The sequence below is a fragment of the Trichoderma gamsii genome, assembly GCF_001481775.2.
Source record: "Trichoderma gamsii strain T6085 chromosome Unknown Scaffold_21.2, whole genome shotgun sequence".
Taxonomy (NCBI): Eukaryota; Fungi; Ascomycota; class Sordariomycetes; order Hypocreales; family Hypocreaceae; genus Trichoderma; species Trichoderma gamsii.
In genome coordinates, this window is record NW_020171358.1 from 1 (window position 1) to 23,886 (window position 23,886).

At 47.0% G+C, this 23,886-nt stretch overlaps 7 protein-coding genes across 7 annotated transcripts; 4 read left to right on the forward strand and 3 right to left on the reverse strand.

Moving 5' to 3' along the window:
* Positions 1 to 122: 122 nt before the first annotated feature.
* Positions 123 to 1,823, forward strand: TGAM01_v206215 (cysteinyl-tRNA synthetase; the record flags this gene model as incomplete). Its single annotated transcript, XM_018808872.2, has 3 exons — positions 123 to 413; positions 559 to 890; positions 944 to 1,823. The coding sequence occupies 3 exons, from the start codon at positions 123 to 125 to the stop codon at positions 1,821 to 1,823; spliced, it is 1,503 nt and encodes a 500-aa protein (XP_018657971.2).
* Positions 1,824 to 2,890: 1,067 nt separating this feature from the next.
* TGAM01_v206216 (hypothetical protein) lies at positions 2,891 to 3,460 on the reverse strand (the record flags this gene model as incomplete). Its single annotated transcript, XM_018808871.1, has 3 exons — positions 2,891 to 3,306; positions 3,365 to 3,378; positions 3,429 to 3,460. The coding sequence occupies 3 exons, from the start codon at positions 3,458 to 3,460 to the stop codon at positions 2,891 to 2,893; spliced, it is 462 nt and encodes a 153-aa protein (XP_018657970.1).
* Positions 3,461 to 5,199: 1,739 nt separating this feature from the next.
* Positions 5,200 to 5,976, forward strand: TGAM01_v206217 (acetyltransferase; the record flags this gene model as incomplete). The annotated part of the gene is made up of 2 exons (XM_018808870.2): positions 5,200 to 5,732; positions 5,805 to 5,976. The coding sequence occupies 2 exons, from the start codon at positions 5,200 to 5,202 to the stop codon at positions 5,974 to 5,976; spliced, it is 705 nt and encodes a 234-aa protein (XP_018657969.2).
* A 1,474-nt stretch (positions 5,977 to 7,450) lies between these two features.
* On the forward strand, positions 7,451 to 9,184 carry TGAM01_v206218 (hypothetical protein; the record flags this gene model as incomplete). Its single annotated transcript, XM_018808869.1, has 1 exon — positions 7,451 to 9,184. The coding sequence occupies one exon, from the start codon at positions 7,451 to 7,453 to the stop codon at positions 9,182 to 9,184; it is 1,734 nt and encodes a 577-aa protein (XP_018657968.1).
* A 471-nt stretch (positions 9,185 to 9,655) lies between these two features.
* On the reverse strand, positions 9,656 to 11,531 carry TGAM01_v206219 (hypothetical protein; the record flags this gene model as incomplete). The annotated part of the gene is made up of 2 exons (XM_024549825.1): positions 9,656 to 11,257; positions 11,322 to 11,531. The coding sequence occupies 2 exons, from the start codon at positions 11,529 to 11,531 to the stop codon at positions 9,656 to 9,658; spliced, it is 1,812 nt and encodes a 603-aa protein (XP_024405389.1).
* Positions 11,532 to 12,439: 908 nt separating this feature from the next.
* Positions 12,440 to 13,785, forward strand: TGAM01_v206220 (hypothetical protein; the record flags this gene model as incomplete). The annotated part of the gene is made up of 2 exons (XM_018808867.1): positions 12,440 to 12,530; positions 12,617 to 13,785. 2 exons carry the CDS (start codon positions 12,440 to 12,442, stop codon positions 13,783 to 13,785), a joined length of 1,260 nt encoding a protein of 419 aa, XP_018657966.1.
* Positions 13,786 to 15,266: 1,481 nt separating this feature from the next.
* TGAM01_v206221 (hypothetical protein) lies at positions 15,267 to 15,990 on the reverse strand (the record flags this gene model as incomplete). Its single annotated transcript, XM_018808866.1, has 3 exons — positions 15,267 to 15,545; positions 15,746 to 15,819; positions 15,951 to 15,990. 3 exons carry the CDS (start codon positions 15,988 to 15,990, stop codon positions 15,267 to 15,269), a joined length of 393 nt encoding a protein of 130 aa, XP_018657965.1.
* Positions 15,991 to 23,886: the final 7,896 nt, after the last annotated feature.

Consider the following 23,886-nt stretch of genomic DNA (forward strand, 5'->3'; position numbering starts at 1 on the left):
CGCCCAGCTGCCCCAGCTGAAGATCTACAATAGTCTTACGAGGAGCAATGATGGTTTCGTCCCAGTCGACCCAGCAGGAAAGCTGGTGACCTGGTACGGATGTGGGCCGACAGTGTATGAAGATGCTCATCTGGGCCATGCCAAGAATTACGTCTCGACGGACATCATTCGTCGCATCATGGAGGACTACTTCGGCTGCTGAGGTCCTGCGAGCCCCGGGAAAGCTGCCAGAGTTTTTCGCCAAGACGGACGATATTTTACGCCCATATCTCGATGCCTTGCATGGCGCGGATGTCGATTCCAATAATCACAAGATATACCTCGAGTTGACCCAGACATTTGAACGACGCTTCTTCGAGGATATGAATGCGCTTAATGTACTGCCCCCCCGACCAACTGACTCGCGTGACCGAGTACGTCCCTCAAATTGTCCGCTTCGTTGAGAAGATTGTGGCAAATGGTTTCGGCTACGCTTGCTCTGATGGCTCCGTATATTTCGATATCGACTCGTTTGAGAAGGCTGGGCACAGCTAATCTCGGCTGGAACCATGGAACAAGAACGACCGTGTCCTCCAAGCGGATGGTGAAGGTTCACTATCCAAGGGAAAGTCAATGAAGCGGAACGAGAATGATTTTGCGCTGTGGAAAGCAAGCAAGCCAGGCGAGCCGGCGTGGCCGAGTCGATGGGGCCATGGGCGACCAGGATGGCATATCGAATGCTCCGCGATGGCCTCTGATGCGATCGGAAAGACGATAGATATCCATTCCGGAGGCATCGATCTTCGTTTCCCTCATCACGATAACGAGCTCGCACAATCGGAAGCTTATTGGTCCACTCCGGACTGCCATGTACAGTGGACAAATTACTTTATTCACATAGGGCAGCTGAGGTAAAAGACTTCAAATTCCGATTTCATTGTACTAAGACGCTAACATATCCTAGATTTCGCGGCTTGAAGATGAGCAAGAGCCTCAAGAATTACACGACTATTCGAGCTTTTCTCTCCCAAAAAGAGTGGAGTGCACGTTCTCTCCGAATTTGCTTCCTCCTCGTGCCTTGGCAGGATGGTATTGAGGTTACAGACGAGCTTATGAAGGCCACATTCGGCTGGGAAGGCAAGCTCAATAACTTCTTCCTGAAGAGCTTGGACCGTGAGAAACATCTCAACCCCAAGAATTCCAGAATACAAGAGCTTGGCGTTGAAGACCAGCAACTATTGAGTGCCCTGGATAAAGCGAAAGGCGATGTCGACACAGCTCTTTGCGATTCCTTCAATACCTCGGCAGTCATGAGAATCCTCTCTGATCTCGTTACTGAGTTTAACTCGGCAGAGGCACTTTCAGACCAGACAGCCATCTTGCTCGCCCAGTGGGTAACACGCATTGTCACTATATTTGGTCTAGATCCTGAGGGAGACCTACTCGCTTTATGTGACCAGCTCCGCGATGTACACCTTTGGAACCTTGGCATCTATCTAGAGGACCGCAACAACTCCCAGCCTGCTTTGGTACGACCTCTTGATAAATTGCTGATAGAGGCGCGAGCAGAGCAAGAAGCAGCTCACGCTGCCAAGGCAAAGGCAAAGCTGGAACAGGAGGCCAGGGAGGCTGAGAGAGACAGAGAGCTGCGCGAGCGCACCATGGTCGACCCCCTGCTGATGTTCAAAATCTCGGAATACTTGGAATGGGACAAAAACGGCATCCCGACCGTCGACGCGGCGGGGAACGTGGTATCCAAGAATAAGCTCAAGAAGCTGGTCAGAGAGTGGGAAAAACAGAAAAAGAGGCACGAGGAATGGCTGGTGATGCAGCAGACCGCATAGGAAAGGAGATTCGGAAAATGACAATGCTTACTTTGGCGAGCCGCCCATTGTTGGCAGTATGTCTATTCTCAAGTCAAGATGACCGATATGTTGAAAGATTGTTTGTTGATCGGAAGATGGCAATAAATGAGCGACCACTGAAGAGGTAACAAAGACAGAGAAAATACGTTCTGTAAGCAGGTAATTACGGCTACAGTGTTATACAATGCAGTAGCGAGCTCAGATTCCTGCGTCCAGGATGTTGAGTGCTTTTGTGATTCCACTCTTGTTTATCAAGTCCATATGTTGTTTAAGCAGCTTTTCATAGTCTCACACACACGCGCACACAACATCCTTAAACTCTCTCAACTTCCTTCAATATCTTTTATACTAGCCACAACATCAATTGAGGAGAGCGAGATTCAGGGAGGCTGTTTACAAGGGGGGGCTTGCCTGTATTAGGCAACTTGCCACCTTAGTAACACCAATTCAAGTGCTAGCTATTATGGTCCAACGGTTAAGACATCAGTTTGTGGAATTTCTACAAACCACTGAAGACCGAGGTTCGACTCCTCGTAATGGCACGAATTTCTTTTTGCTACGCTGCTTTCTTTTTATTTCCTTGTATGTCGTGGATATCCTGCCTGCTGTGAATGTTTTTATTTCTAGATTGCAGTATACTAAATGATGCAATATGACAATGGTATCTCTTTTTATATGACACGTTTTATGAAGCAGTTTGGTCAAAGTTTAAAGGCATCTAAAATATTAGTATACGATATGTACACATGCTTGTTCAGAATATGTAGATCATTGTATAGTTCTTGTTTATCAAGAGGACATGTCTACACTGTTCTTTGTATCAAGCAGTTTAAAATAGCGCAACGATTGAACAATGAGGTGGATTGATGTACACGTAGTATAGCACCATTACGACTCGATCGAATACAATTCGATGTCAATTTGAAAACTAACTAGTTGAATAATTTTCCCGTGCAGCCAAGGCTAAACGTTTAGAATTGAAGACCACCTAAGGGTAAAATTGTGTACAGCCAGAGCTATACCCACCCATCCATTCACCACTTAGATCAGATTGCTGCGTGCCAGCAGCAGCCAACACCAGCCGTTCCGACAGAGATCGATCCGAAAGAGCCACATGGCACTCCAATCTTAATATCGTTAAGGCCACTGCAAAAGTTCACAGCAGTTGCCTCACAAGTTCCGCCGAGCCATTCGCAAGGATTCTCGGGGAAGTGGTCGAGGCCGTTGAGGCTGGCGAGGCTGGCGAGGCTGTCGAGGCTGTCGAGGCTGCTGAGGCTGTCGATGCTGTTGAGGTTGTCGATTCTGTTGAGGCTGTTGAGGCTGCCGAGCAAACTGACGAGCCAGGTAACGGGCCAATTGTCGGGCCAGTTGTCGGACCAGTTGTCAGGCCAGTTGGTGGGCCAGTTGTCGCGCCAGTTGTCGCGCCAGTTGTCGGCGAAGTTAATGGCGGTGGCCTGGGATCCTGCAATAGAGTTAATATATCACAAGGGAACTGATTCCGCTTTACAATGGCGACGAACCGTAGACGGCAAAGCTGGAGATGTTAGTAACTGATTTTTTGAACCAATCCAGAAGGATGCTTACCCGAGAATAGCAGCGAAAGCGGAAGTACGCATGTTGAATGTTAACTTTGGTTTAATGGATGGCTTTTAGAAAGATGTGATTGAAACTGAATGATCAGAAGTGCTTGATGGTTCTGTTTGCAGCACTGGGGAGAGATCACGCATTTTATACCTGACGATTTAGCAGTCGTTTATTGAGAATAGACATTTGCTGATTTGAGCATCTCTGGAGGTAGGTGTCTTTCAATGCGGTAGAATTCCTGAAAAAGACCTCCGTTCCTGTCAATCAGTCAGATCAAGGTGTTTTTGACTTAAGGCATATGTTTATAATGCAACTTGTAAAGCCTACATACATCAATACTTATGTCCCGTAGCAGTATAACGTCACTGCTACCATTTCATGCTACGATGGTGAGACTATGCATATCCTAATCTGAGTAATATTATACCATAAAAGTCATTTTCATATCAGGTGAGGTCCTTCTTGACTCAGTACGATTATCCAATGGCAGCAGCTAATGGTTAGACTCTTAAGACATATAACAAATCCACGTGGGAGACGCATTCCACTGGATAAATGAGGAGGCTAGATTGAATCGACAGATCGAACTCGGAGCATTTACGGCTAAGATCGTTGCTGCAACCCCTTTTTTCAACAGTTTAGAAATGTAAACGTGCATGTGATTCTGCTTGTATATAGGCGCCATATGATTCAATGCCAAGAGGATTGAAGAGTAAACCCTATATAGGCCTAAAGTGGCACATGAATGTTGTACAAGGTTAATTGGCACAGTGCGCCTGTGAGATGCCACATAGGAAGGTTTGGTATGCTGTTGTTGCCAATGTAAACATCTTCCAAAAAGGGGTTCAATTTGCTGAATTAGTGTTACCTATTACGTAGTCAGGAGATGCTCACAGGAATGCACCGATAAGCTTTTTTACTGAACCTAGTGAAATTACAATTGAAACAGAGATACAGCACGTTTAATTGCTGAGAAGATTTATTCTATCATCACATTATGTCCACAGACTGCGTAACTAGACTTCATCTCGATATACAATAGCATGATGCATGGAAAAAGATGACGGAGATAGGAGCTCATAGTACCCATAATCCCTAAATCAGAAAAGCAGCAATGGATGAAATTAGCATGGAGAAATATATAAGATGGATTTCTCCATGAATTCTGTTCTTGCTAGTAGCGTCTCCTTGCTAACCTGTAATTTTGCTTACTTGGTCTGGGGGCCACCACTTAGCAGCCTTGGCAGCCAGCAGCTTGTTGTACTCTGGCAATACTAGTATGAAGATGTAAATAGAGCACGGATAGCTCTCCACTACTTATCTTGATCCTGGGGCATGAATCTCTTTGCCAGATTTAAGAAATTGCCCCTATGGGTTTATCTTCAACGCCGTTTGGTCCGCATAGCGAGATACGGATGTGGGTTTTGACCCGCCTCGGAGTCGACTTCTAGGCTCCGTTGCCACGGTGGTAATAGCTATGCTTCCGCTCTATCAAGGGTCAGCTCGTAAAAAGCCTATACAAATCTACTTGCAAAATGATGATATCTACAATTTGGGTGAAAGTTTTTGGCCAATACTAATTCAAAAATGGAAACTTCTTTAACAGGTTACTGATGGAGCGATGGCGCTGCTTTAGTATGGGTGGTTTCCACATGAGTCATCAGCTTTCTTAAGATATCAATCCGTCAACTATAACCGCTGAATCAGGCAACGCCAGGTAAAAAAAGCGCCGAATTGAAGCTTTGTCTCTCGGCACCCCAAAACTTGCACAATGGACACGTCGCTGGGACCACTCGCCGCATCAGTCGAGCCGGCCCTTCTCCCGCCAAGAACGCCTCTCCACGGCCGCTACACATCTGTCGTTCCGCTCCACCCTCAGCACTGGCGAGCGATTTACAAACATCTCGGAGGAGAGGAAAACGCCTGGCGCTGGAAATACCTGCCCCTGGAGGGCTTCCTCACCGAGGAGATATGCGAGGCGACGATCACGGCATGGTCTGCCACAAAGGATCCCATGTACTACGCGGTCCTTTCGGGCCCTGCTTCCGATCCCGCTTCAGAGCCAGCAGGCATCGTCTCGTACCAGGCAATTGTTCCAAATCACCGTAGAATTGAGATTGGATGGGTGATATTTGGGGATGCACTTAAACACTCTAGAGAGGGGACGGAAGCATTTTTTCTCTTCATGAAGCATGCATTTGTGGATCTGGGATATCTTCGTGTCGAGTGGAAGGCCAATAATCTCAATGCAGCGAGCTTGGCAGCAGCTCGGCGGCTGGGATTTACGTTTGAGGGAGTTTTCAGGTGAGACTTGAGATGACGATTTGCTGCAAACGGTTCCATTGTGGATATACTAATTGCTTGGCGAATATTCAGGAAGCACATGATTATAAAGGGCAGACACCGGGATTCGGCGTGGTTGAGCATCCTGGATGACGAATGGGCTGCTGCTCGGAAGGGATTCGAAGCATGGCTGGAAGAGTCCAACTTTGATGAGAATGGAAAGCAGAAGAAAGGGCTGAGCGAATGTAGAGATGACCTGCAGTAGTTGTTTCTCTGTAGACCCCGGATTGGTTGGATAGACGCTTCATAGACTAAAGGCACGCTGATCCCGAGATTTCTGCATCTGTGGCAATGGATGTTAGATGATATGACGTCGCGGCCTGACGTTGCAACGGCAGTAGCTGATGACACTAATGAGGCACAAGTTTTGGCCTTCAATAGGGCTGATGAGCTGTAAAAGTTCCCCGACGTGCTGTTAGCATGAACATGTATTTTTGCTGAGTTTGCAACATATTTTTAGGAATTGCCTGTAACTCAATGAAGGCGTTGCGGAGCAATGGAATGACCAGAGTCTAGAATCAATGTTTCCCCGGCACTAACACCTCAATTGTGTAGAGCTGAAGTTGCTATGGCGCTTTTCAATATGGCTTCTGGCGCCTTGTGGCCAAAGTTTGTCCGATGGCGACGAGCTCTGCGCCGGTTCCTCTGGCGCGGCCAAATCAATAGCTGGAGACATTTAGACGGACGCGCGTCTGAGAACAATTGACAGCTGATAATTCACAGCCAAGTACGAAGCTTGGTTTTGACATTGACGGATGTATAGATTTGAAGTTCATTGGCAGTTGTTGATAGATACAACTTCGTTTTGATGTAAAAAAATGTAAGTTGTTGCTAGTATTAGTAAATATCACATGAAGAGTTGCTGCTGTTGCTCTATATTACATGTGCTGGAACATCATGCTCATTGTACATGCCTGCCAATATACGGCTCATCAAAAGAGCCGAGACTAGGCTAGAGCTCATCTGCCAACTGCTAGAAAAAAAAGAAAATAACCACCAAAAGCCACTCGCTGATTGACCGAGCCTTGGAATGGGGCGTTGAGGGATGCAGCAGCCACCGCAAGGTGTCATTGGACGCCATGGCTGGGGCCAATGGAGCACCAAACGGCATCTCCGGTTCGCCTGAACTCGCAAGACGGCAGCAAAGACTTCTTCAAAAGCAGGAGCGCTGTAAGCAGACAAGAGCCAGGTGAGCGAAAAAACGTATTAGACGCGGACGGCCCAGAAATAGCTCGTACTCCATTACACGAACGGCTGGACGGCAGGAGATGCGATAAACACGAAAGCGAGGCTAATTCCCTGGCTTTTCCTTATTGTGTGGTCTCTTGCTCCTTGTTCGGCCCCCCCCTTTTAAAGACTTCCCTTTGCTCTGAGGATCCAAATTGCTCAAAAGAGAGTGATTCTGAAATGGAAGACTGATTCTCTTGCAGCCAAGCGAGAAAGTCAGGAGTAATAACCTTGGTGATGAGGATCCAAGTGCTGATCTCTCTCGCCGAGCGGATCGTCGGTGTAGCTCTCGCTCATCGCTCATCGTTGTCCATCTAATTCTTTTTACGTCTTCGATTATCGACCACTCATCTCCATTTCTATTTACCCGTCGAGTCGACTGTTTGGTTTCTAAGGCGCTTAACACAGCCTCACTCAACCTCTCTACCTAATCGACGCACTCTCTGCCTCCCATGGCGTCTACCCACAGCAACACAGCCTCAATAGAGGAACCACGGCGCGCTCCGTCAGAACCTATTGATGCGGCTGCAGGAGAGCGACAGACCCAGACATCGGCTGCTGGCACTGATGCCGTTTGTGCCGACAAAGCCTCCAATGCTTCCAGCATTACCAAGAATGGCGGCGATTCGGACGGCGTGCAGCAACAGCTGCCCCAGGAAGACAAACAGCGGCGGCATCCAGAAATACAGCAGCAGCAGCAGATTTATCACCGCGAGGGAGTTTCCACGCCTGTGTTTAATGAGAAATCCGACGCCTCCATTGCAACGCCTAAGACAGCCGTCTTGCCGCGTGCCACCACGTTCGGATCTACCCTCACCACATTAACCGCTGCCTCTTCCACCGGCCTCCTTTCCGCTCCTCCTGCATGCGACATTCCTGAATCGACGCCACCAGATCGCGTCGCCCTAGTCAGGGCCAAGAGGGGAGACGGCTACGTGCCTCAGAGCAACCAGTTGAAGAACGATCTCTACCGTGCTGTCGGTTTCCTGGAGCTGGCTAATGCAGGCGATTTTGCTGCCAATGTGTGGAACGAGTACCCCGTCCCGGTATATGCAACCGTCTTTATGGCGGTTGGAGCAACATTCGCCGGCGTCATGTCCGTCTATGCCCTTCTCGACTCACGGCGTGCCTTTCGGAATGTCAAGTTCCTTCGCAAGCAGCGTCGAGAGTTGAAGGAGGCGCGAGCTTGCAGAGCGGCAAAGTCACTGCCCACCAGAGATTTGGATGTCCTCTTGTCCGTCAACTTTCGCGAGCTTGGTACAGAAGGTGTCAACCGCTGGGCGCTCAACATGTTTATGGGCGTCGGTGCCGTGCTCATCTGCGTAGGCACGTATCTTGCCATTGCTGGAGCCAACAAGGGCATCTTCTTGGCCAGTAACCTGCTCTCTGGATACATCGGTAATGCCCCAATCGCCATCTTTGGCGCCACCAACTCTTGCTGGGCGTTCTACATCCTCTGCAAGGCCCAGGGGCACATCAACGCAGCTAAAAAGGCCATTCCGGGCACCCAATCCCTGGCTCTGATAAAGAGGCGCAGCAGGAACGTGCAGATTTATACTGGCATCAACGGCACTGCCACGATCTTAGGAGGAGTCGGCTCCATGATCACCGCAACACGGTGGTGGGGCTACGTGATACTAATACCCGTCATCTTGGCTTCGGTTTTCTGCAATTACTGGTGGCGTACCAGAGCTGGCTATTCTCGCAGAGATCTGGTGCCCTATGGATTGTCGATATTCAGCGTCGATGAGCTGTCTACAGCCTTGGAGTTTGCTGCAAGAGCAGAAGCTAAGATCAAAGAGCAAAAGAAGACACCGATCAACTCATTTGTTTCGGATCCATCGTCTCTGCGGTCCGTACTTACATTTATACAAGAACAGGAATTACTTGAACCTTTTTGCCTACGGCTTGTTCAAGATGCAGGCTTACGAACGACAATCGGTTGTCCCAATAGTCCTGCAGAAATCGAAATCACCGTCGATTCTCTCCTGAATCTGCCCAAAGAGTCTCACCCGGCCATCATTCAGATCGCTCAGGACACAGTTCGAAAGATCGGATCGAATCACTTTAAATATCGAGAGCGCTACGCGGCTGAACTGCTTGGCACATACCTTGCTATTTCACGGCAAGAAGCGAAAAAAAGAGACAAGAAAAAATCTCAGTCTGAGAAGCCTACTCGGCGATGAGGAATATAATAGGAACGGATATATTTGTTTTGGGTATAATAGTTGATGCATTGAAAGCAAGCGAGCGAGTCGCCATGACTATCTGAGTATTATTTTCCTTTTCTTAAGAAGCATATATCGGCGCAGATACAGGATTTTAAACAAGCATAAAAATTAATGCATGGTGGCGTTGGTATTGTTCAAATACTGGAAAGAACAATATGAAACTATCTGGCTATCTTGGATATTAGCCATTTTATTCCCGTGGGTCTCAATTTGTACGAGGTTGGCTGAGTCTATGCCGCTATTGCGTTCTGAAGTTGTTAAGTTGGGACTTTTAGATACAGAGAACTGCTTTATGAACTGGACTGTGTTATAGATCAAAGGGTATCGTCCGATTTCGTATTAGTAGAAATGAAATGAACTAAAGTATTTGCTTCGCCCTATGGTGCCTTTGTTCTATACTCTTCGAATAGGAATTCTCTCCTCTAGTTATTCAATATGTAGAGGCCCGTTACCATCACCGAAAAGTTCATCATACCACGGTGTGCGTCCTTTCTGGCAAACGCCGTCCCAGTCTATAGGCGTCAGTTTGGCAGGCTTGTCAGCAGTCGCCGACTCAAACACGGTCACTTGCTTGACGTGACTCTGCATGCCTGGTGGCCAATACGTTACGTCTGCTTTTCCCTCTTGCCGAGAGGGCATATTCAGAAGTGGCCGTATTGTCCCGAGGCTCTGCAAGTGCGCGGTTACTAGTTCTCGGAGTAGAGGATAGAACCACATCTTGCTCCACCACTGCTTTAAGCGTTTTGGCTTGAGGCCATCGATGTACGCGTTGTGGTGGATGCCCACTGGGGTGACGCCGAAGAAGAGATCTGTATAGAGGGGGACGTTGCCCCATAGGATGTTTGAGAGAAGACCCTTTTCGGTGTTTGCTTGGTTTGTGAGTTCTTCGGGGAGAGTGGTTGTGCGCGGACCGTTGGGAACGCCGGCTTTGAGGGATGCTTCCCGCATGGCGTTTTCATCGCTGAATTTGATGAAGCTGCCGTCTTCTTCGGAGGAGCAAGTCGCCGGGATAGTGGTGAAATTGTAATCGAGTCCAATGCCGAACTCGAACTGTTCACCTGTAAGCGCTTTTGCGGCAATGATGCGCATTTCTGGGCTGAGAGTTGAAAAATCGTATTTCGACATGGTGCCGTCCCATGTGGTTTCCAGCTCTCTCATCCATTCACGCCACATTTCTTGCTCGCCGACGACTTCTGCAAGGAGTGCTTGGTCGCTCCATAGCTGGCGGCCGCTGCGGGCAACGGTCTCGATTTTGCGTTTGCAGCGCCTGAGGGTTTGGCGAAGAGCACCCATGGTGCCCATGATCATGCCGCTGTTGATGCAGCGAGGCCGGATATTTCTGTATTTGCGCGCTGGGTCGAATAGCAGTGGTAGTACTTGATCGGTGCCTTCTCCATACATGTCACTCGGCATGGGCGATGGAGGCCAGTGAGCGTAATGGGGGTCTGAGCCGGATTCCCAGTCTGGTTGGCAGTCCTTGGCGGTGGTGACAATGATTGACTGCTCTGGGGGAGACATTGGGAAGTCAGAACTTGAATTCTGCTGCGCTCTTTGCCATTCTCGTTGTATCCTCTCATTAGCCTGGTTATTGAGCCGATGATATCGCTCAATAAGCACCGATGGGGGCATCTGGAACCATATATCGTATGCGTCGACAAGAACAGCCAGATCATGCTCGTCCGCACCGCCATCTAGATCGGTCTGTCCCAAGAGCTCTTCAATGACAGAGAGCAAGCTCTCAAGTTTTGCAATGTGGCTTCCTGCAAAGTGCCATTCGGGGTGGTTGAACTCGCCGCTCCAGTTCAATAGGGTCGGCAGTGGATAGCCTAGAGCTACTGCTGACATGACACTTTTGCAAAGGTTAATGTGAGGCGAATCGGCTGGCATGAAGATTCGTAGCCGCCGCTCACCACCGGAGTCTCTAGAGGGGACCGGGCCGAGGGCTTCAATGACTTGTCGCCCAATGACACCGGAAGATGGTGCTCTGTCTTCAGGAGAGGGACCATATCGCATATGGTTGGATGCAGACTGAGTACTCATTAGTTTCATTCGAAGAAGCGAAAGATAAAGGCCAGAATTTTTCTTCACATACCAAAGCTGAGAAGAATAGGCTAATAGTTAAGGCTATTAAAAATATGATCTGCCATATCACGCCCTGGCATATGAGCTGCGAGCATCGTCGTAAGCCAGTGGCCCTGGTGGCCATGGCCTGGTGTTCATAGTTTGGTAGGATCCGATTATCCGTTTTAGAAATCGACTGGTCTAAAAAGCTGGCAAAATATCCTGGAGGCGCACGTTTCATGTTTCTTTTACTGGAACTGGAGCAGAACAGCCTTTGTTGAATGAAGCGAGGGGCATATGGCGTTATCACCACGAATCGCTATAAAGATAAAAGCCACCGCGCATCTCTTTGGCGATAGTCTTGTTCTTTCGAGAACGCGAGAAGAAAAGGGGATTAAGCGATCGATTTTCTTTTTTTTTTGTTCCCGACAAGTCTTACCGATGATCCGGAGAGTTCTTACCGCTGATCGCAGGTCTGAGTCTCATAGCCCGTAGCAAACGTGGGTCTTGCGCTCCAGTAAAAAGGCCAAATCAAGAAGCGATTGGCATCTCCATCGAGTGGATGAGAAGAGGCAACAAGAAGAAAAAAAAGACTACGCGTCACCATCGTTTCTCCTTTTTCTTTTTTATCTTTTGTTCTTTTAAAAAGGGATACGGTTCCTTATCTCTCCGATTTAAAGTCTCTGAATTTTTTTTTTGGTCATTTCTTCAATCCTGTGTCTGCGGTATCGAGTCAGGTGAACCTGGGTATAAACTGGCGTGCTACCACGTGGGCGGGACTTAACTTCTAAGGGGTCAACCTCAAACCACACAACGTCACTCCTTTTCAATTGGTATGTGCCTCATACGATCCAAAGAGTTGCTGCATCTCAGCGCAGCTTAGTTGCCGAAGTGATCAATACAAGATCATCAAGAGATACACGGCAGTTCTTGATCTCAACTCCATTCGCCATCTGAGGCTGGAGCATATTCTTCCTTCGCAGGCCGACGATTGATCTCGAACTATAATGCTATTGGTAGGGAATTGAAACAGCAATTCATGGGAGCAAACAAAAATATACTGGACATGCGACGACCTTGATTAGCTGCAGCCTCATCGCCAAATCTGTTAATACGACTCACTTCGATTTTGCACCTTCAGTATCCAGTATGCCTGAAGCGAAACCTATCATTCAAAAGCCCGTGCCCATATCATCTGCTAGATATAATCTACGGGTCTTCTCTGCGTTTGGAATTGTTGGTAAGTGTTTTGCCGATGGAGGCACCACCTCATACAAGTGTCATATCAAGCGCTGTTTCCATAAGCTAATATCCATCAACCGATAGGCTTTGCAAACACTCTTTTGCCCCATATCATCTTCTCTGGCCTTTATCTCATCATCCCATTTCCTCGGCCTATTGTATTGATCATAGAGCTTCTTCCAGCTCTCGCCATTGAACTTTTCTTTCCACACGCCTTGCATTATGTACCGCACTGGGCTTGGCCAGTTCTTGTTGCAAATTGTTGGGTCTTGGCTGCAATCGTCACCAATGCCTCGCCTCCAAATGTCATAGCGCCCATCCACACCCTTATTACGATACTTGCATCGGCAAGTGCTGCTACTGGAAGAGTCTTCTTCTCGAGCCAGCTATCCTTTTACGGCAAGACGGCTTTGGCTGGATGGGGAACCGGCATCGCAGCTGGGAGTGTACTGCGCGATATACTGCCAACAGTTTTAACGCTTTACACGAATATGGTGTTGCGAGACTGCATAGGTTATGCCTACTGCTTACTTTTGACCATAGTGGCCGCATACTTCCTACTCTTGCCTTCGCCTCCTATGCAATACGAATTAGAAAACTCGAAAGCTGGAGGAGAGTTCACATCTGAGATTGAGGAACAGAAGCTCTCGCTCCTTTCTAGAGACTTGTCTTCTACAAATATGAAGTTTGGGGTACGCTTCCATCGCAATATGTATCTTTTGGGCAACAAGCTCTTTCGGCTCTGTATAAACCCTCTTCTCCTTGTTACCGCAGTACAGGCCCTCGTGTCTCCGGGGACAACGCGCGCCAGCATCATGCTACCCGTTTTTTCACGCTATTCAGCATTTTCAACCGCACATGGCCTCACATTCCAGCTTGGGAATCTCCTGGCTCGCTCAACCGCTCTTCTATTCCGCAATAGGAGACCAAGACTCATCTTTGCCTTGTTAGTCTTTTGCACTGCTGCTGCTGTTCTCAACACCGCGTTTCTTTTGACTTCAAATGCGTATCTCTTGTTTGGCAGCCTATTTACCATCGGCTGGCTAGGCGGAATGACGTATATGAACATATTTGGAGCAGCTATGGACTATCTGACCCGACATTCGGAAAACGATGCGGAGTTTGCTGTTGGAAGTATTGGGATTGGAGAAACGGCGGGAATTTTGATCGGATCTCTGGCTGGAGTCACGTTTGATACGCAGCTCTGTGGGCTGGCGAAACGAAGTGGGCGATGGTGTTCCGCCCTTCCATAAATCTTGCCATGTATTATATGATCTTTTCTTGTTTTTAGCGTACCAGTTATAGGCACAATATCTGAGCTGTACTTATATTTATACTCAAAATGAAATTTTCCTCGTTGTCACTTCACGACCTCCAATGGAGTCAAAACGCAGAGAATGCGCGCACTACCACCAATGCCGGGATTGAGCTAATGCGCCATCCGACATAAGATTCGCATAATTACATCTCGCCTCAATGTTTTATATGCCTCCTGACTTCGATATTTGTTGCACTTTGTCGGGAATTTACGTCCCATTGCAGCGAAGACTAAGGTGACCATTTCGCGGAACGACTGGCTCCGCTACTCGTGCTATTATTGGCCCAATTGTCAGGCTGATTGCCTAATTCAGTAATCTCTCATTCGGGCAACTAATATCACAGACTTTCTTGCGGCCTTCCCTATGCCATTATATGTAGATAGCTAGCGAGTATTTGAGCTTAATGATAGTACTCAAAGACAGTAGTATACTTCGACTAGACGATATATTCACAGTTACCCCGTAGAACACGATCAGTAGACTCTAACCGCTCCAGACTTTGTTTCGTCATAGCAGTCCTCTTCGGTACGCATGACAAACTTAGCACGGCCTCTGTCAATCACTCACCCTCATAGTAGTATAACCTAGTTCTCATATCTAAATGAAATCTTCATCGAGATATATTCCGGCTCGGCTATGCGCGTCAACCTCAAATCACGCCGTTGTCAGTCGACCCGATTTGTTATTCCGATGAATGTTCAGCTCTGCTACATATGCGCTAGAGCCAAGGAAATGAATCCACAATCTGCATAATACTATCGTTTACGCATACAATAGCGCATTGAGAAATCAATGGTAGCAGCCAATTTGACTCTCTTCGGAGCATCTTGTCCTAACGTCGCTCATTCGTTAATATAGGCCATTTCTCCAAGTTCGCGTCATGTAATATCCGATTACGTGCTTGTAATCTTGCCCCCAAATTCCAAGATACGCCACTAGGTCTATTTCGCCTTAAAATTGTGCCCCGACACGAGACTATCCCACAAATACACACATGCAGCCTACATATGCACCCTCCATACCCCTCAAGTTGTGTTAATTCTTGTAGCATACAATAAGAATAGGAAATCTGTAGTTTAAGATGTAGAAGTTCACGAAAATATACTAAGAATTTTACTTCTTTTCTTATAATATCTAACAGTTGACATATGAATGTTAAAGGGCTCGAAAAATCCATATTGTTGACTTGTCGAAATATCTGTTCGTTGAAGAAAAAATTGGCAGAAATGACAAAGCCTACCCAGAGATAATAGTAAAGATCATGAAACCAAAACAACACATTGCAAGCCAATACCATCATTCTCACTCTTGGATACCCTAAACATATACCATGTGAATCATTATCGAATGAGATGTTGCGCCGCAGGGGGCCAAACATCTCGTTATGCAGTTGAGCTAAACCTCGCAAGAACAAGTCACTCCACAGTTTCCAAGTCATGCTCGTAGTCATCTTCATGGACATCTGAATCTTCCACCGGTGGCGTCCCTGCACCAGCCCTCTCGCGCATTGCGCTCAACTCCGCTCGGATATCCAGAAGGATTTCGTTTTGTCGCCGTATCAGCCCGGCTAGAGCATTTGTGCTCACAGCGGAGGCGGCGTCTGCAGTCGAGGCAGATGACGGCGGAGCTCTTCGTTTGGCTTCTCGGCGAGCAAGCAAGTTATATCTGGCGGCCAGATCGTCATATTCAGGAACCTATTAGGGAGCAACGCGAGAATCGTTAGCGGCCAAAACAGAGCAAAGGGTAGAGGATTAGACACTGTTGTTGCAAACATCGCCCCGTAATTGCCGGCCCAATAGGCAACTGACTTTCCCATATGCACACCATCGATGATTATAAAGAGAGAGAGAGAGAGAGGGCGTCGCGAAATCGATTCCGTAAGTAAAACACTGACCTCCTCGCCCCGGGACACTTTGAGAGAAGCAGCAGCAACGGCGCGCGCTGCAGGCTTGATTTTGCCATCTCTGTCTACAAGCAACTATGTACAAGATGTGCTCAGCAGGAGTTTTATAAACAATCGCAGGATACTGTTGGGGGCAATCTGATAGTAAGAGTACCAAATGCTGACAGCGGCAGCAATGACTAGAGGGGCCACATACGTCCTCGCACCTGTGGTGGCCAGCGACACAGTGAGAACATTTTGCACTATTCTCTACGATGCACCAGCCCGATGAAGATTCATGTCAGCTGTATTATTTCTTTGCCACGAGAGGTATGCAAAAGATCCGTAGCGAGATGTCAACATGATGAAGGTGCTGTCTGCGTAGGGCATGGAGAAGAGAGTAAAGAGCAAAGAGAAAAGAACGAACCACCTTGCCCACGGCAGATGTGACCGGGATTCTTCACCATTCTTCCAGCGCATGGTCGACAAGGGGTGGCCCAGATTGGGCCCTTTTTCTTTCCGAAATCTAGAATTAGTGATTACATGCCAAGTGGAAGAACTCATTTCTCAACGAAGCCAAGGTACAGAAACAGGAAAAGGGAATCTCACAGCAGGGGGCTCAGGCGAGGCGTTGGAAGTTTTCCGGCGCGGCATCTATTGCAGCACGATCAGTTACCAGTTTCTCAGGCGTTGCCCTAAGATGCTAGAACACTGCTTGTCAGACAGGAAATAGGCACGCAGCTCACAACTAGCCGCGATCAGTGGCGAGAAGTTCGCCGTAAGGAATGATATGTTCCGACTTGGTGCCACACCTCTTTTGCATGCACGCCGTCGGGGTTTCTTTCTTCGTGGCTTGCGATCAAACTAGTGTGTCGAAGCAGTAGCAAGTTAGAGGATATCGAAAGGTCTGGCAGTAATGGCCAACAATAGCCAAATGACTCGCGCAACGGGAGGCGACTATGGCAATATATGCCTGCAGGCAGCAATTTTATTTTCTCGGTTCTTCGATACTTTCAGAAATTTCGATTGAACTTTGAAAAAATTATGTAATATGGTGACTGTTTAAGATGATTCAAGGTCCCCAAAACTTAGAGGGAGCCACAGATTATGTGACGTTGGGTGAACACGGACGAAACGCGAGCCAATCTTGTGAGATAAGCCGCTATGTCAAAAGTTGGACTCTCTCGCACCTCATTTCCGGTACTATAATTTTTTTCGCCTTTGGTAAAGAAAGACACACCAGTCAGTCGAAAAGCACCTATACTCAAGCCTTCAATCCTATACCGTATAGCGAGTTTCCAGCTTGAACGATACAGCCGTTGCTGATACCGGTATGGGCGTTCTCGGTATCCTTTCGTCTTAGTCGTGGCGGGTGCGCAACGGATGACGAAAAAGAGGGTGTGATAGACAGTAAGTGTGATTACCCGTAGCCCCCCAGATGCATGCCGTTACAGAGGAAGTAAAGTCGTCGTCTTGCAAACTCCAATAAGACTTCTAAGCAGGACACCACCCTTCAACATGGATGTTACAAGATTCAGTATGGGGCGCTCCAGTCTCGTTAATCCAGCCAACCAGCAAAGCTGAGCAGCGACTGCAGTGTGTAGAGCGTAGAGTCGAACCTTGACTGGACACTCAGTTCAGCGCAGCTATATCTACTGTCCAATTGCAGAGAAAGTTGAAGCTAACTTCTGAAACAAATGATGTGTCGTTTGAAGAGCAAGAAAGCAACTTGAAATGACAGTATACTTATAGAAGAAGGGACAGGACAACCTAGGTGAGTCAAGTAAGGGGGAAGAGGAGCAAGCCACCATAATAGACAAACGGCGTTAGCAAGGTAAGCACTCTTAACGCAATCGGACTCCTTCACGAACAATTCAACTGGCAGCTTGGCTTAGTAGTAGTTGTTGACTTAGGTGAGACCATTGCAAGGTCATTGGAAGGGAGTGACGCACGAGCCGACATCGCAAAGCGGCAACAAAGCTAGGATGCCAGCTATACCATGCATTTATTACGTATTAGTACATTCATATGACTCCATTAGACTTCCATCGAACATAGAAGATGGCTGACTCCTTCTGCCTTTATTGGGCCTTTTTCCCGAGCATTCTCTCCCAAGACATAATATATGCGAACTTCTACACTACCATATCGTTTCTTCAAAGCAAGGGATGGGATAGAAGGAACAAACATGCATTTCTTTTTTTGAATACCTTAGCAATGAATAAACAGAGTGAAAATAGAAGATTCATTCTAATACAGATGCTCTTTCAGCTTGAGCGACGGTAGCATATTGCCCGCCTCCGGTTTGAAAGTGTCTTACATAGCGTAGCGCTAGCATTCAAGTTTCTCCCAACGCGGTCTCCCACCATACTAGTTTACGCACGCAGAGCAGTGACGCCTTACCATCTTCTCGCTTAACGGTTGTTCTGTAGTGAAAATGCATATCGGTGGCTGGGTGCTGAGTGCGGAGTTGGTTCCCCAGGTGACGTTGTGCAGATTACAGCATCACGACATCCAGACAGTCCTGCGATATTACTGAAACCCCGATTATAACTGGGGACTTGCTTCAAGGGCCAAATGTTACCGTCAAAATCTCGACTGTTTCTGTGATAAGAAAAGCATAGGATTACGCCACCTGCTTAGGCCCCCACTGCTTGTAGTAAGACATACTCGTAGTAGTTCAATTCTTGTTGATATGTCAATATTACAGAGTAAAGCTAGCTGGTAAATCATGCTATTACCTGGTAGCATAAATTCATAATTTTCTCTCCGATGAATACATTCTTCGTAATGCAATCGGAGCAAACTCAGGTAGTAAGCAGCGTAAAGTGCTCATGGGCTAGGTGAATTAAATGGGGGGTGGTCCGAATGGGAGAAATGTTTATTAGTGCAATGTGCGCCTTTCAAAAACATACGAAAGACAAAAGGCCAATTACCCTTTATATCGATCTTTTTGGGTAACATCTGCTTCCGACTATAAAGCAGGCTGACTCTTTTGCCCAACAGGCAGTTTCACTACTCGTCAAGATGGATGGCGGAGCATAAATTCCAGCCGCTGTAATTATTCTTCTGGGAAAAAGAAGAGGTCAACCCGGTCAACTAATAGACCTAGAGGCCTTGGGGAGATCACTAGTTTGCCCTGGTGGCCTCTAATATCTGTAGGGAGAGCAGTCTAGCAGCGAAATATGCAAGGGGTGTGGGGCCAAGGCGCTCCTTGCAGAAATGAGGCACTGAGTGAAGTCTACGTGTTTAGGATGTGAAGGTACTAAGTCTCACGAAGCATCTTTGTACCCAGCGTAGAAGCTACTTGAAGAGATAGAGATTTGGTGTCCGGCATTACTGTATTTTTAGTAAGCCCTGGTCTCTCGGCTCACCCGCTGCCTTGGGAGAAGACGTCTCTGAGAGAGACAAACAGCATCGATGTGTATCTTCTATTAAACCTCAATGGCTCATGATGTAGGGGCTAAGCGAGCACCGAAACGGCAGGCTAGCTGTCTGAGAGCCGGTCTGGACGATTTCCACTCGTGGCTGCAGCTGTGCAGTGGCATCAGATGCGGTAAGCCGAGTCAATGTAAATGTAGCTGTAGTGAGGGTCATTCATTCCATCTTCATCTTCTGCCCATGAGCAAAAGAGGCCTGTTTGTAATATTGACTGAACACTGAACCACAGCGTCTGTAAAGTACGTGGTGTGCAGGATCTACGAACGGAGCTGGTGCTACAAGTTAAAACTATCACCCAGTGCAACGGAGGTTGTGGCTTGTGCTAATGTCCAATACTGGGATTATGCTTGACATGCCACGGCGGCTAAAGTCGAATGAAAAGAAGGGCGTAGAGCAACATCATTAAGCTGGCATACTTCTGATCGTAGTATGGGTAGGACATAATTGTGGAATGTGTTTGTTGGCCAACCGACGACTTGCTTTGTACTAACACAAAGGCTGAGTTACCACTCTGTACGAAGTATATGATCTGTACTCGGCTCAAAGTAGGCATCACAAGTGGTAGCCTTTGCTTGGCGGCTATCTTTTGCCTCCATAGGGCAAGCCGCGTATTTCCGCTCCATGATTGCGGAAAAGAGTGAAATAAGGATATCACCCCGGATTGTGACCGTTTCTAACCGTGGCTGGTTTTGACTCATGCAGAATGGCGGTTCTGTTTGATGGGGCCAGCTTCAGACCTCGGCGACCACAAAAGTTGATCAAAAAATAGTCCGAGACTTGCGTATCTCATATTTGATATGTGATATATCTGGCATCCAGCATCTAACAAACGGAGTTTAATTGAGCATTAGATCCATTTATATCTGCAATTCCTTGCCTTTGATCTTTTCTTGCTCCTTCCTATGATTGCTTGACCCGAAAGAGTCACGGCCACAATGCAGAGGAACAGCACAAGGTACAGAGTACAAATACATCCATATAAATTTGGCAAAGTATGGAATACAGGGTATAAGTCAGTAATACAGCCCCTCCATGTTATATCTGCCAGCATAAGCACGAGTTGTTGGCATTTTCCTTCGCCAAATGGTCCACTGTGGGAAACGCTAAGTGCCGCCTGATGCTGTTTGATCCTAGTTTTGTGCGATTCCGCTTGCCACTTCAACCAGATCAAATTTCAGATTGATACTTATTTCAGTGTCAGGTGCCATGTGTCTCTCTTATCTTGAGGTGTACACTTGGTCTTCAAATGAAGGAGGATCATCATATCGTCATCTTTAGATTGCTTGCAAAGTGGGACGGCTCAAAGTTTTGGGTCATCTTGGAGCTACTGAAGCATGTGGCATGGAGGATTAATAGTAACAATCGCAGCCCAGTTGTGCAAGCATAACAGTCCTCTGCTTGTGTAGCACAGAAGGCGTAGGATGTGGCGCACTGGGTGGATTCAGGCTTTCCGAAGATCGCGAGAAATGAGATGCGCCACCCCATATGGGTTACAGGCGGCAAATCAACATTGTGCTCCCGGGAACAGCCATCAAACCCCGCAGAGGATCGCGGATAGCTACAATTGGCTGTAGCTACATGTACTGACACATCAGAATACAAGTAGATAAATGCCTGGTAGGTGGTGATTCTTCGTTCAGACAAGTAGCCCATCTCCCTGAGCTTACCTTCCCTTGACCTTGATATTTATTTTGTAAACAGATATATATACTAGACTAATCACACTTGAAGTCATCCATCTATCCATGCAGCCATACTCGCCTTGGGTGTTGCTCATTTATGAACAACCTTGGTCGCACAGCATGCTGCATACAAGATTTCACCTATGTCTAACTTCCCATGCTGTGGGAGAAAACAGTGTTTAAGCTGCAGGAACGTGAGATCCTAGCTCTCTTTTTCAGCGAATCAAAAAGCTCTCAAATCGCGAATCAACTAAGTCACGGCTTCTCCCTAGTGCCCACGTTGGGCATCTCGTGAGCAGAAAGAGAGAGGTTCCATGTTTTAACATACACTCATTAGGATGAGTCCAATGGAAGAGCTACATTTACGTAGAACTAGAGAGAACATATGCTTTCCATTGCGGGAGATTAAAATATATGCACGTCAGTTTCTTTTAGATCCTGAAAGAAGCCATTTAAAGATAAGGTTCAACATGATAATGCCGATAACTGAAGGACAGTTGATCTATGCATGTCCTGGCGACGGTAGCGGAAGTAGTAATAGCAATAGCTTCGGATTGCCTTTGATCATTATACCTGTCTTATCTTCCTTGCAGAATTAGCAGAATGTTGGAACAAGGAGAGATAAAGTTTTAAACTGTTTCACCAGCTCTTAATACCCAATGGCTGTTGATAGGGTGCATCTTCCCTTCACTATACTCATTGTTTCATATCATGAATAATGAATAGCGGAGAGAGAGATGTTCCGCAAATGCAAACATGCCTGTTTTCGCAATTTGCTACGTTTACTTGCATTGCAATTCAGCCTTTTACAGTAGATGCACCCTCGGCATGCTCCCGCGGTGCTACAAATAGCTGTAAACAGTTTTGTTCTGATTGATTTACGCTATCCTATGACTTCTATTTACTTTATACCCATAACTTCCCAATACAAAACTTTTTCTCCCAGGCTATCCAGCATCAGCTCAGATATCTCACCGATTCATAGCTGTATTTCTTTAAGCCAGCTACAAAGACCTGTAAAATTTATGTCGTCTTTTTAGCAGTTTGAGCTTCGTAATTCAGTCCCTTAGTATTGTTAGATACAATTTCTCGTGTTGTATTTGAAGCGAGAATGCTGTACGGCGGTGGCATCACGGCATCAGACCAATTCTCGGTGGCCGCCTCTCTCCGTCTCGCTGGACAGTTCCAGTTTCGGGACTTGGCACTCCCTAATACAATTCATCGGGCCTTGATTCAAGGAACATAGAGACAGATATGCAGACTGCAAATATGCACGCAAACTTAGGCTAAGAAGTAGGTTGCCGAGGGAGGAATGTCTCTTGCTCCGAAGTTCCAACTTTCCAGTGCTAAAGCGCCGTCTAACACGGGTGCGGAGAGAGCTTGTCGTTCGAGACAAAACAAGAACCTTGAAAAACATATTCTACCTTCTTTCCAGCTCTTGATGTAACTACATCTTGTGAATTGCCCATCACATGGACGTATCAGGGCCTAGAACGCTTTCGCCACGCACTTTCATCCAAGCCTCATTCTGAGAGTGGCAAATTGCTATATTAGCTAGAAAGATCAGTCAGAGAAACGCGAGTAATGTGATGTGATCCTTTAATGATCATGAGCAGTTCAGTAATGGAGGATCCCTAGTTACATCGTTGTATTTCTTGGCGCTGGGGGCTAAATTGCACCAAACCACCTGTTAAACAATCTTCTAACTTATAAATGAGAGGTATCACCTCCAGATACTCTACCGCCTTAGCAACTTTTGAGCTAATCTCTTGGTAGAAATTCTTTCTGTAGCGTGATAGCTTAATGCAAGGGATAGAATCTTTCACTATAGTGGTGAAGCCAAGGATAAATTTCAGCTGATGCCAACTTATATGGTAGCATTTACCCTAGAAGGCCTTTCTTCTTTCCCATTACTCGTTATAATGGCAAATCGAATTCTCCATGAAATAGAGATACAAGTAAATCCAAATATTCTCAGTAACTACACAGAAAGGGGGCCCGATAGTTCAATCTGAGCACCTGAGTACTAATTAATTAGTAGGCTTTGTCGGCCGATTCTACGCGCCGATTGCATAAGAAGAAAAACACAAAGAAGACGCCCAGGATTCTTTCGTCAGAGCGCCACGCATTACCGCCCGTCGACGTTGTTGAATGTCTCTCGTTTATGAGTTGTGGCGTATGGCACTGCGTCCCTGACTACGAATGAGCGATGCTTAGATCTTCTGTCGTCACCACGCCAGCCATCTTCTAGCTTGCCCGTGGCCGTGCAAGGATAAGAGAACGACGGCATAAGCGCCTAATTTAAAGGTGTTACTAGTATGCTAGCTTTCGACTAATACAATCATCTAACGCTGTGGTTACAGTCAATTCTGTATCACAGAGATGCTTTTTGGCAGCAAAGTGAAACCAAGGATTGACAGGTCGGATTTCCCTCTATGGTTGGCTACCTGAATTAAAAAATAACAGGTTGTAAGTTGAGAAAGTATATCCCTATATATGCTTGTAAGCAAAAGCTGTTCTCAATAAGTACTGGTAGCCCTATATCGCTCGCCCATCTGTAACGTGGGTTGCCATGTAAGTCGGGACTTTCAGAAAGCGGCCAAGGGTGCCGAGAGGATTCTCCAAATATGGCCATAATTTTACTTGTCCACCACATCCAGGGTTGATAAGGTTCGCTCCGCGACCTGAGGGGTAGCATTTTAGGTTGTCTTTGCCAGAACCGATGGCCAGCTGGGGCTGGCTGAGCTGGCCCTGCTATCACAGACAATCGTCTTAGAAAGGGCTTAGCTGCTTGTTGGTGGATTCGGTGTTACTGTCACTACGGGGCCAACTTAAATAGAGAAGCGGCTGATGCCGTAGCCGTAGCGGCTTCTTAGCGGGGATCAGGAATCTCCCTTTCCCTTGGGGTACCATTGTGGTGTGTTGATCTCTCTCACCCCAGAGCATGGATCATGGGCATAAACTCGAAAGCTAGTGCCCCAAATACGGGCTCGTAATTACACTATAATGACGGTAATCGTAGTGTTGTGC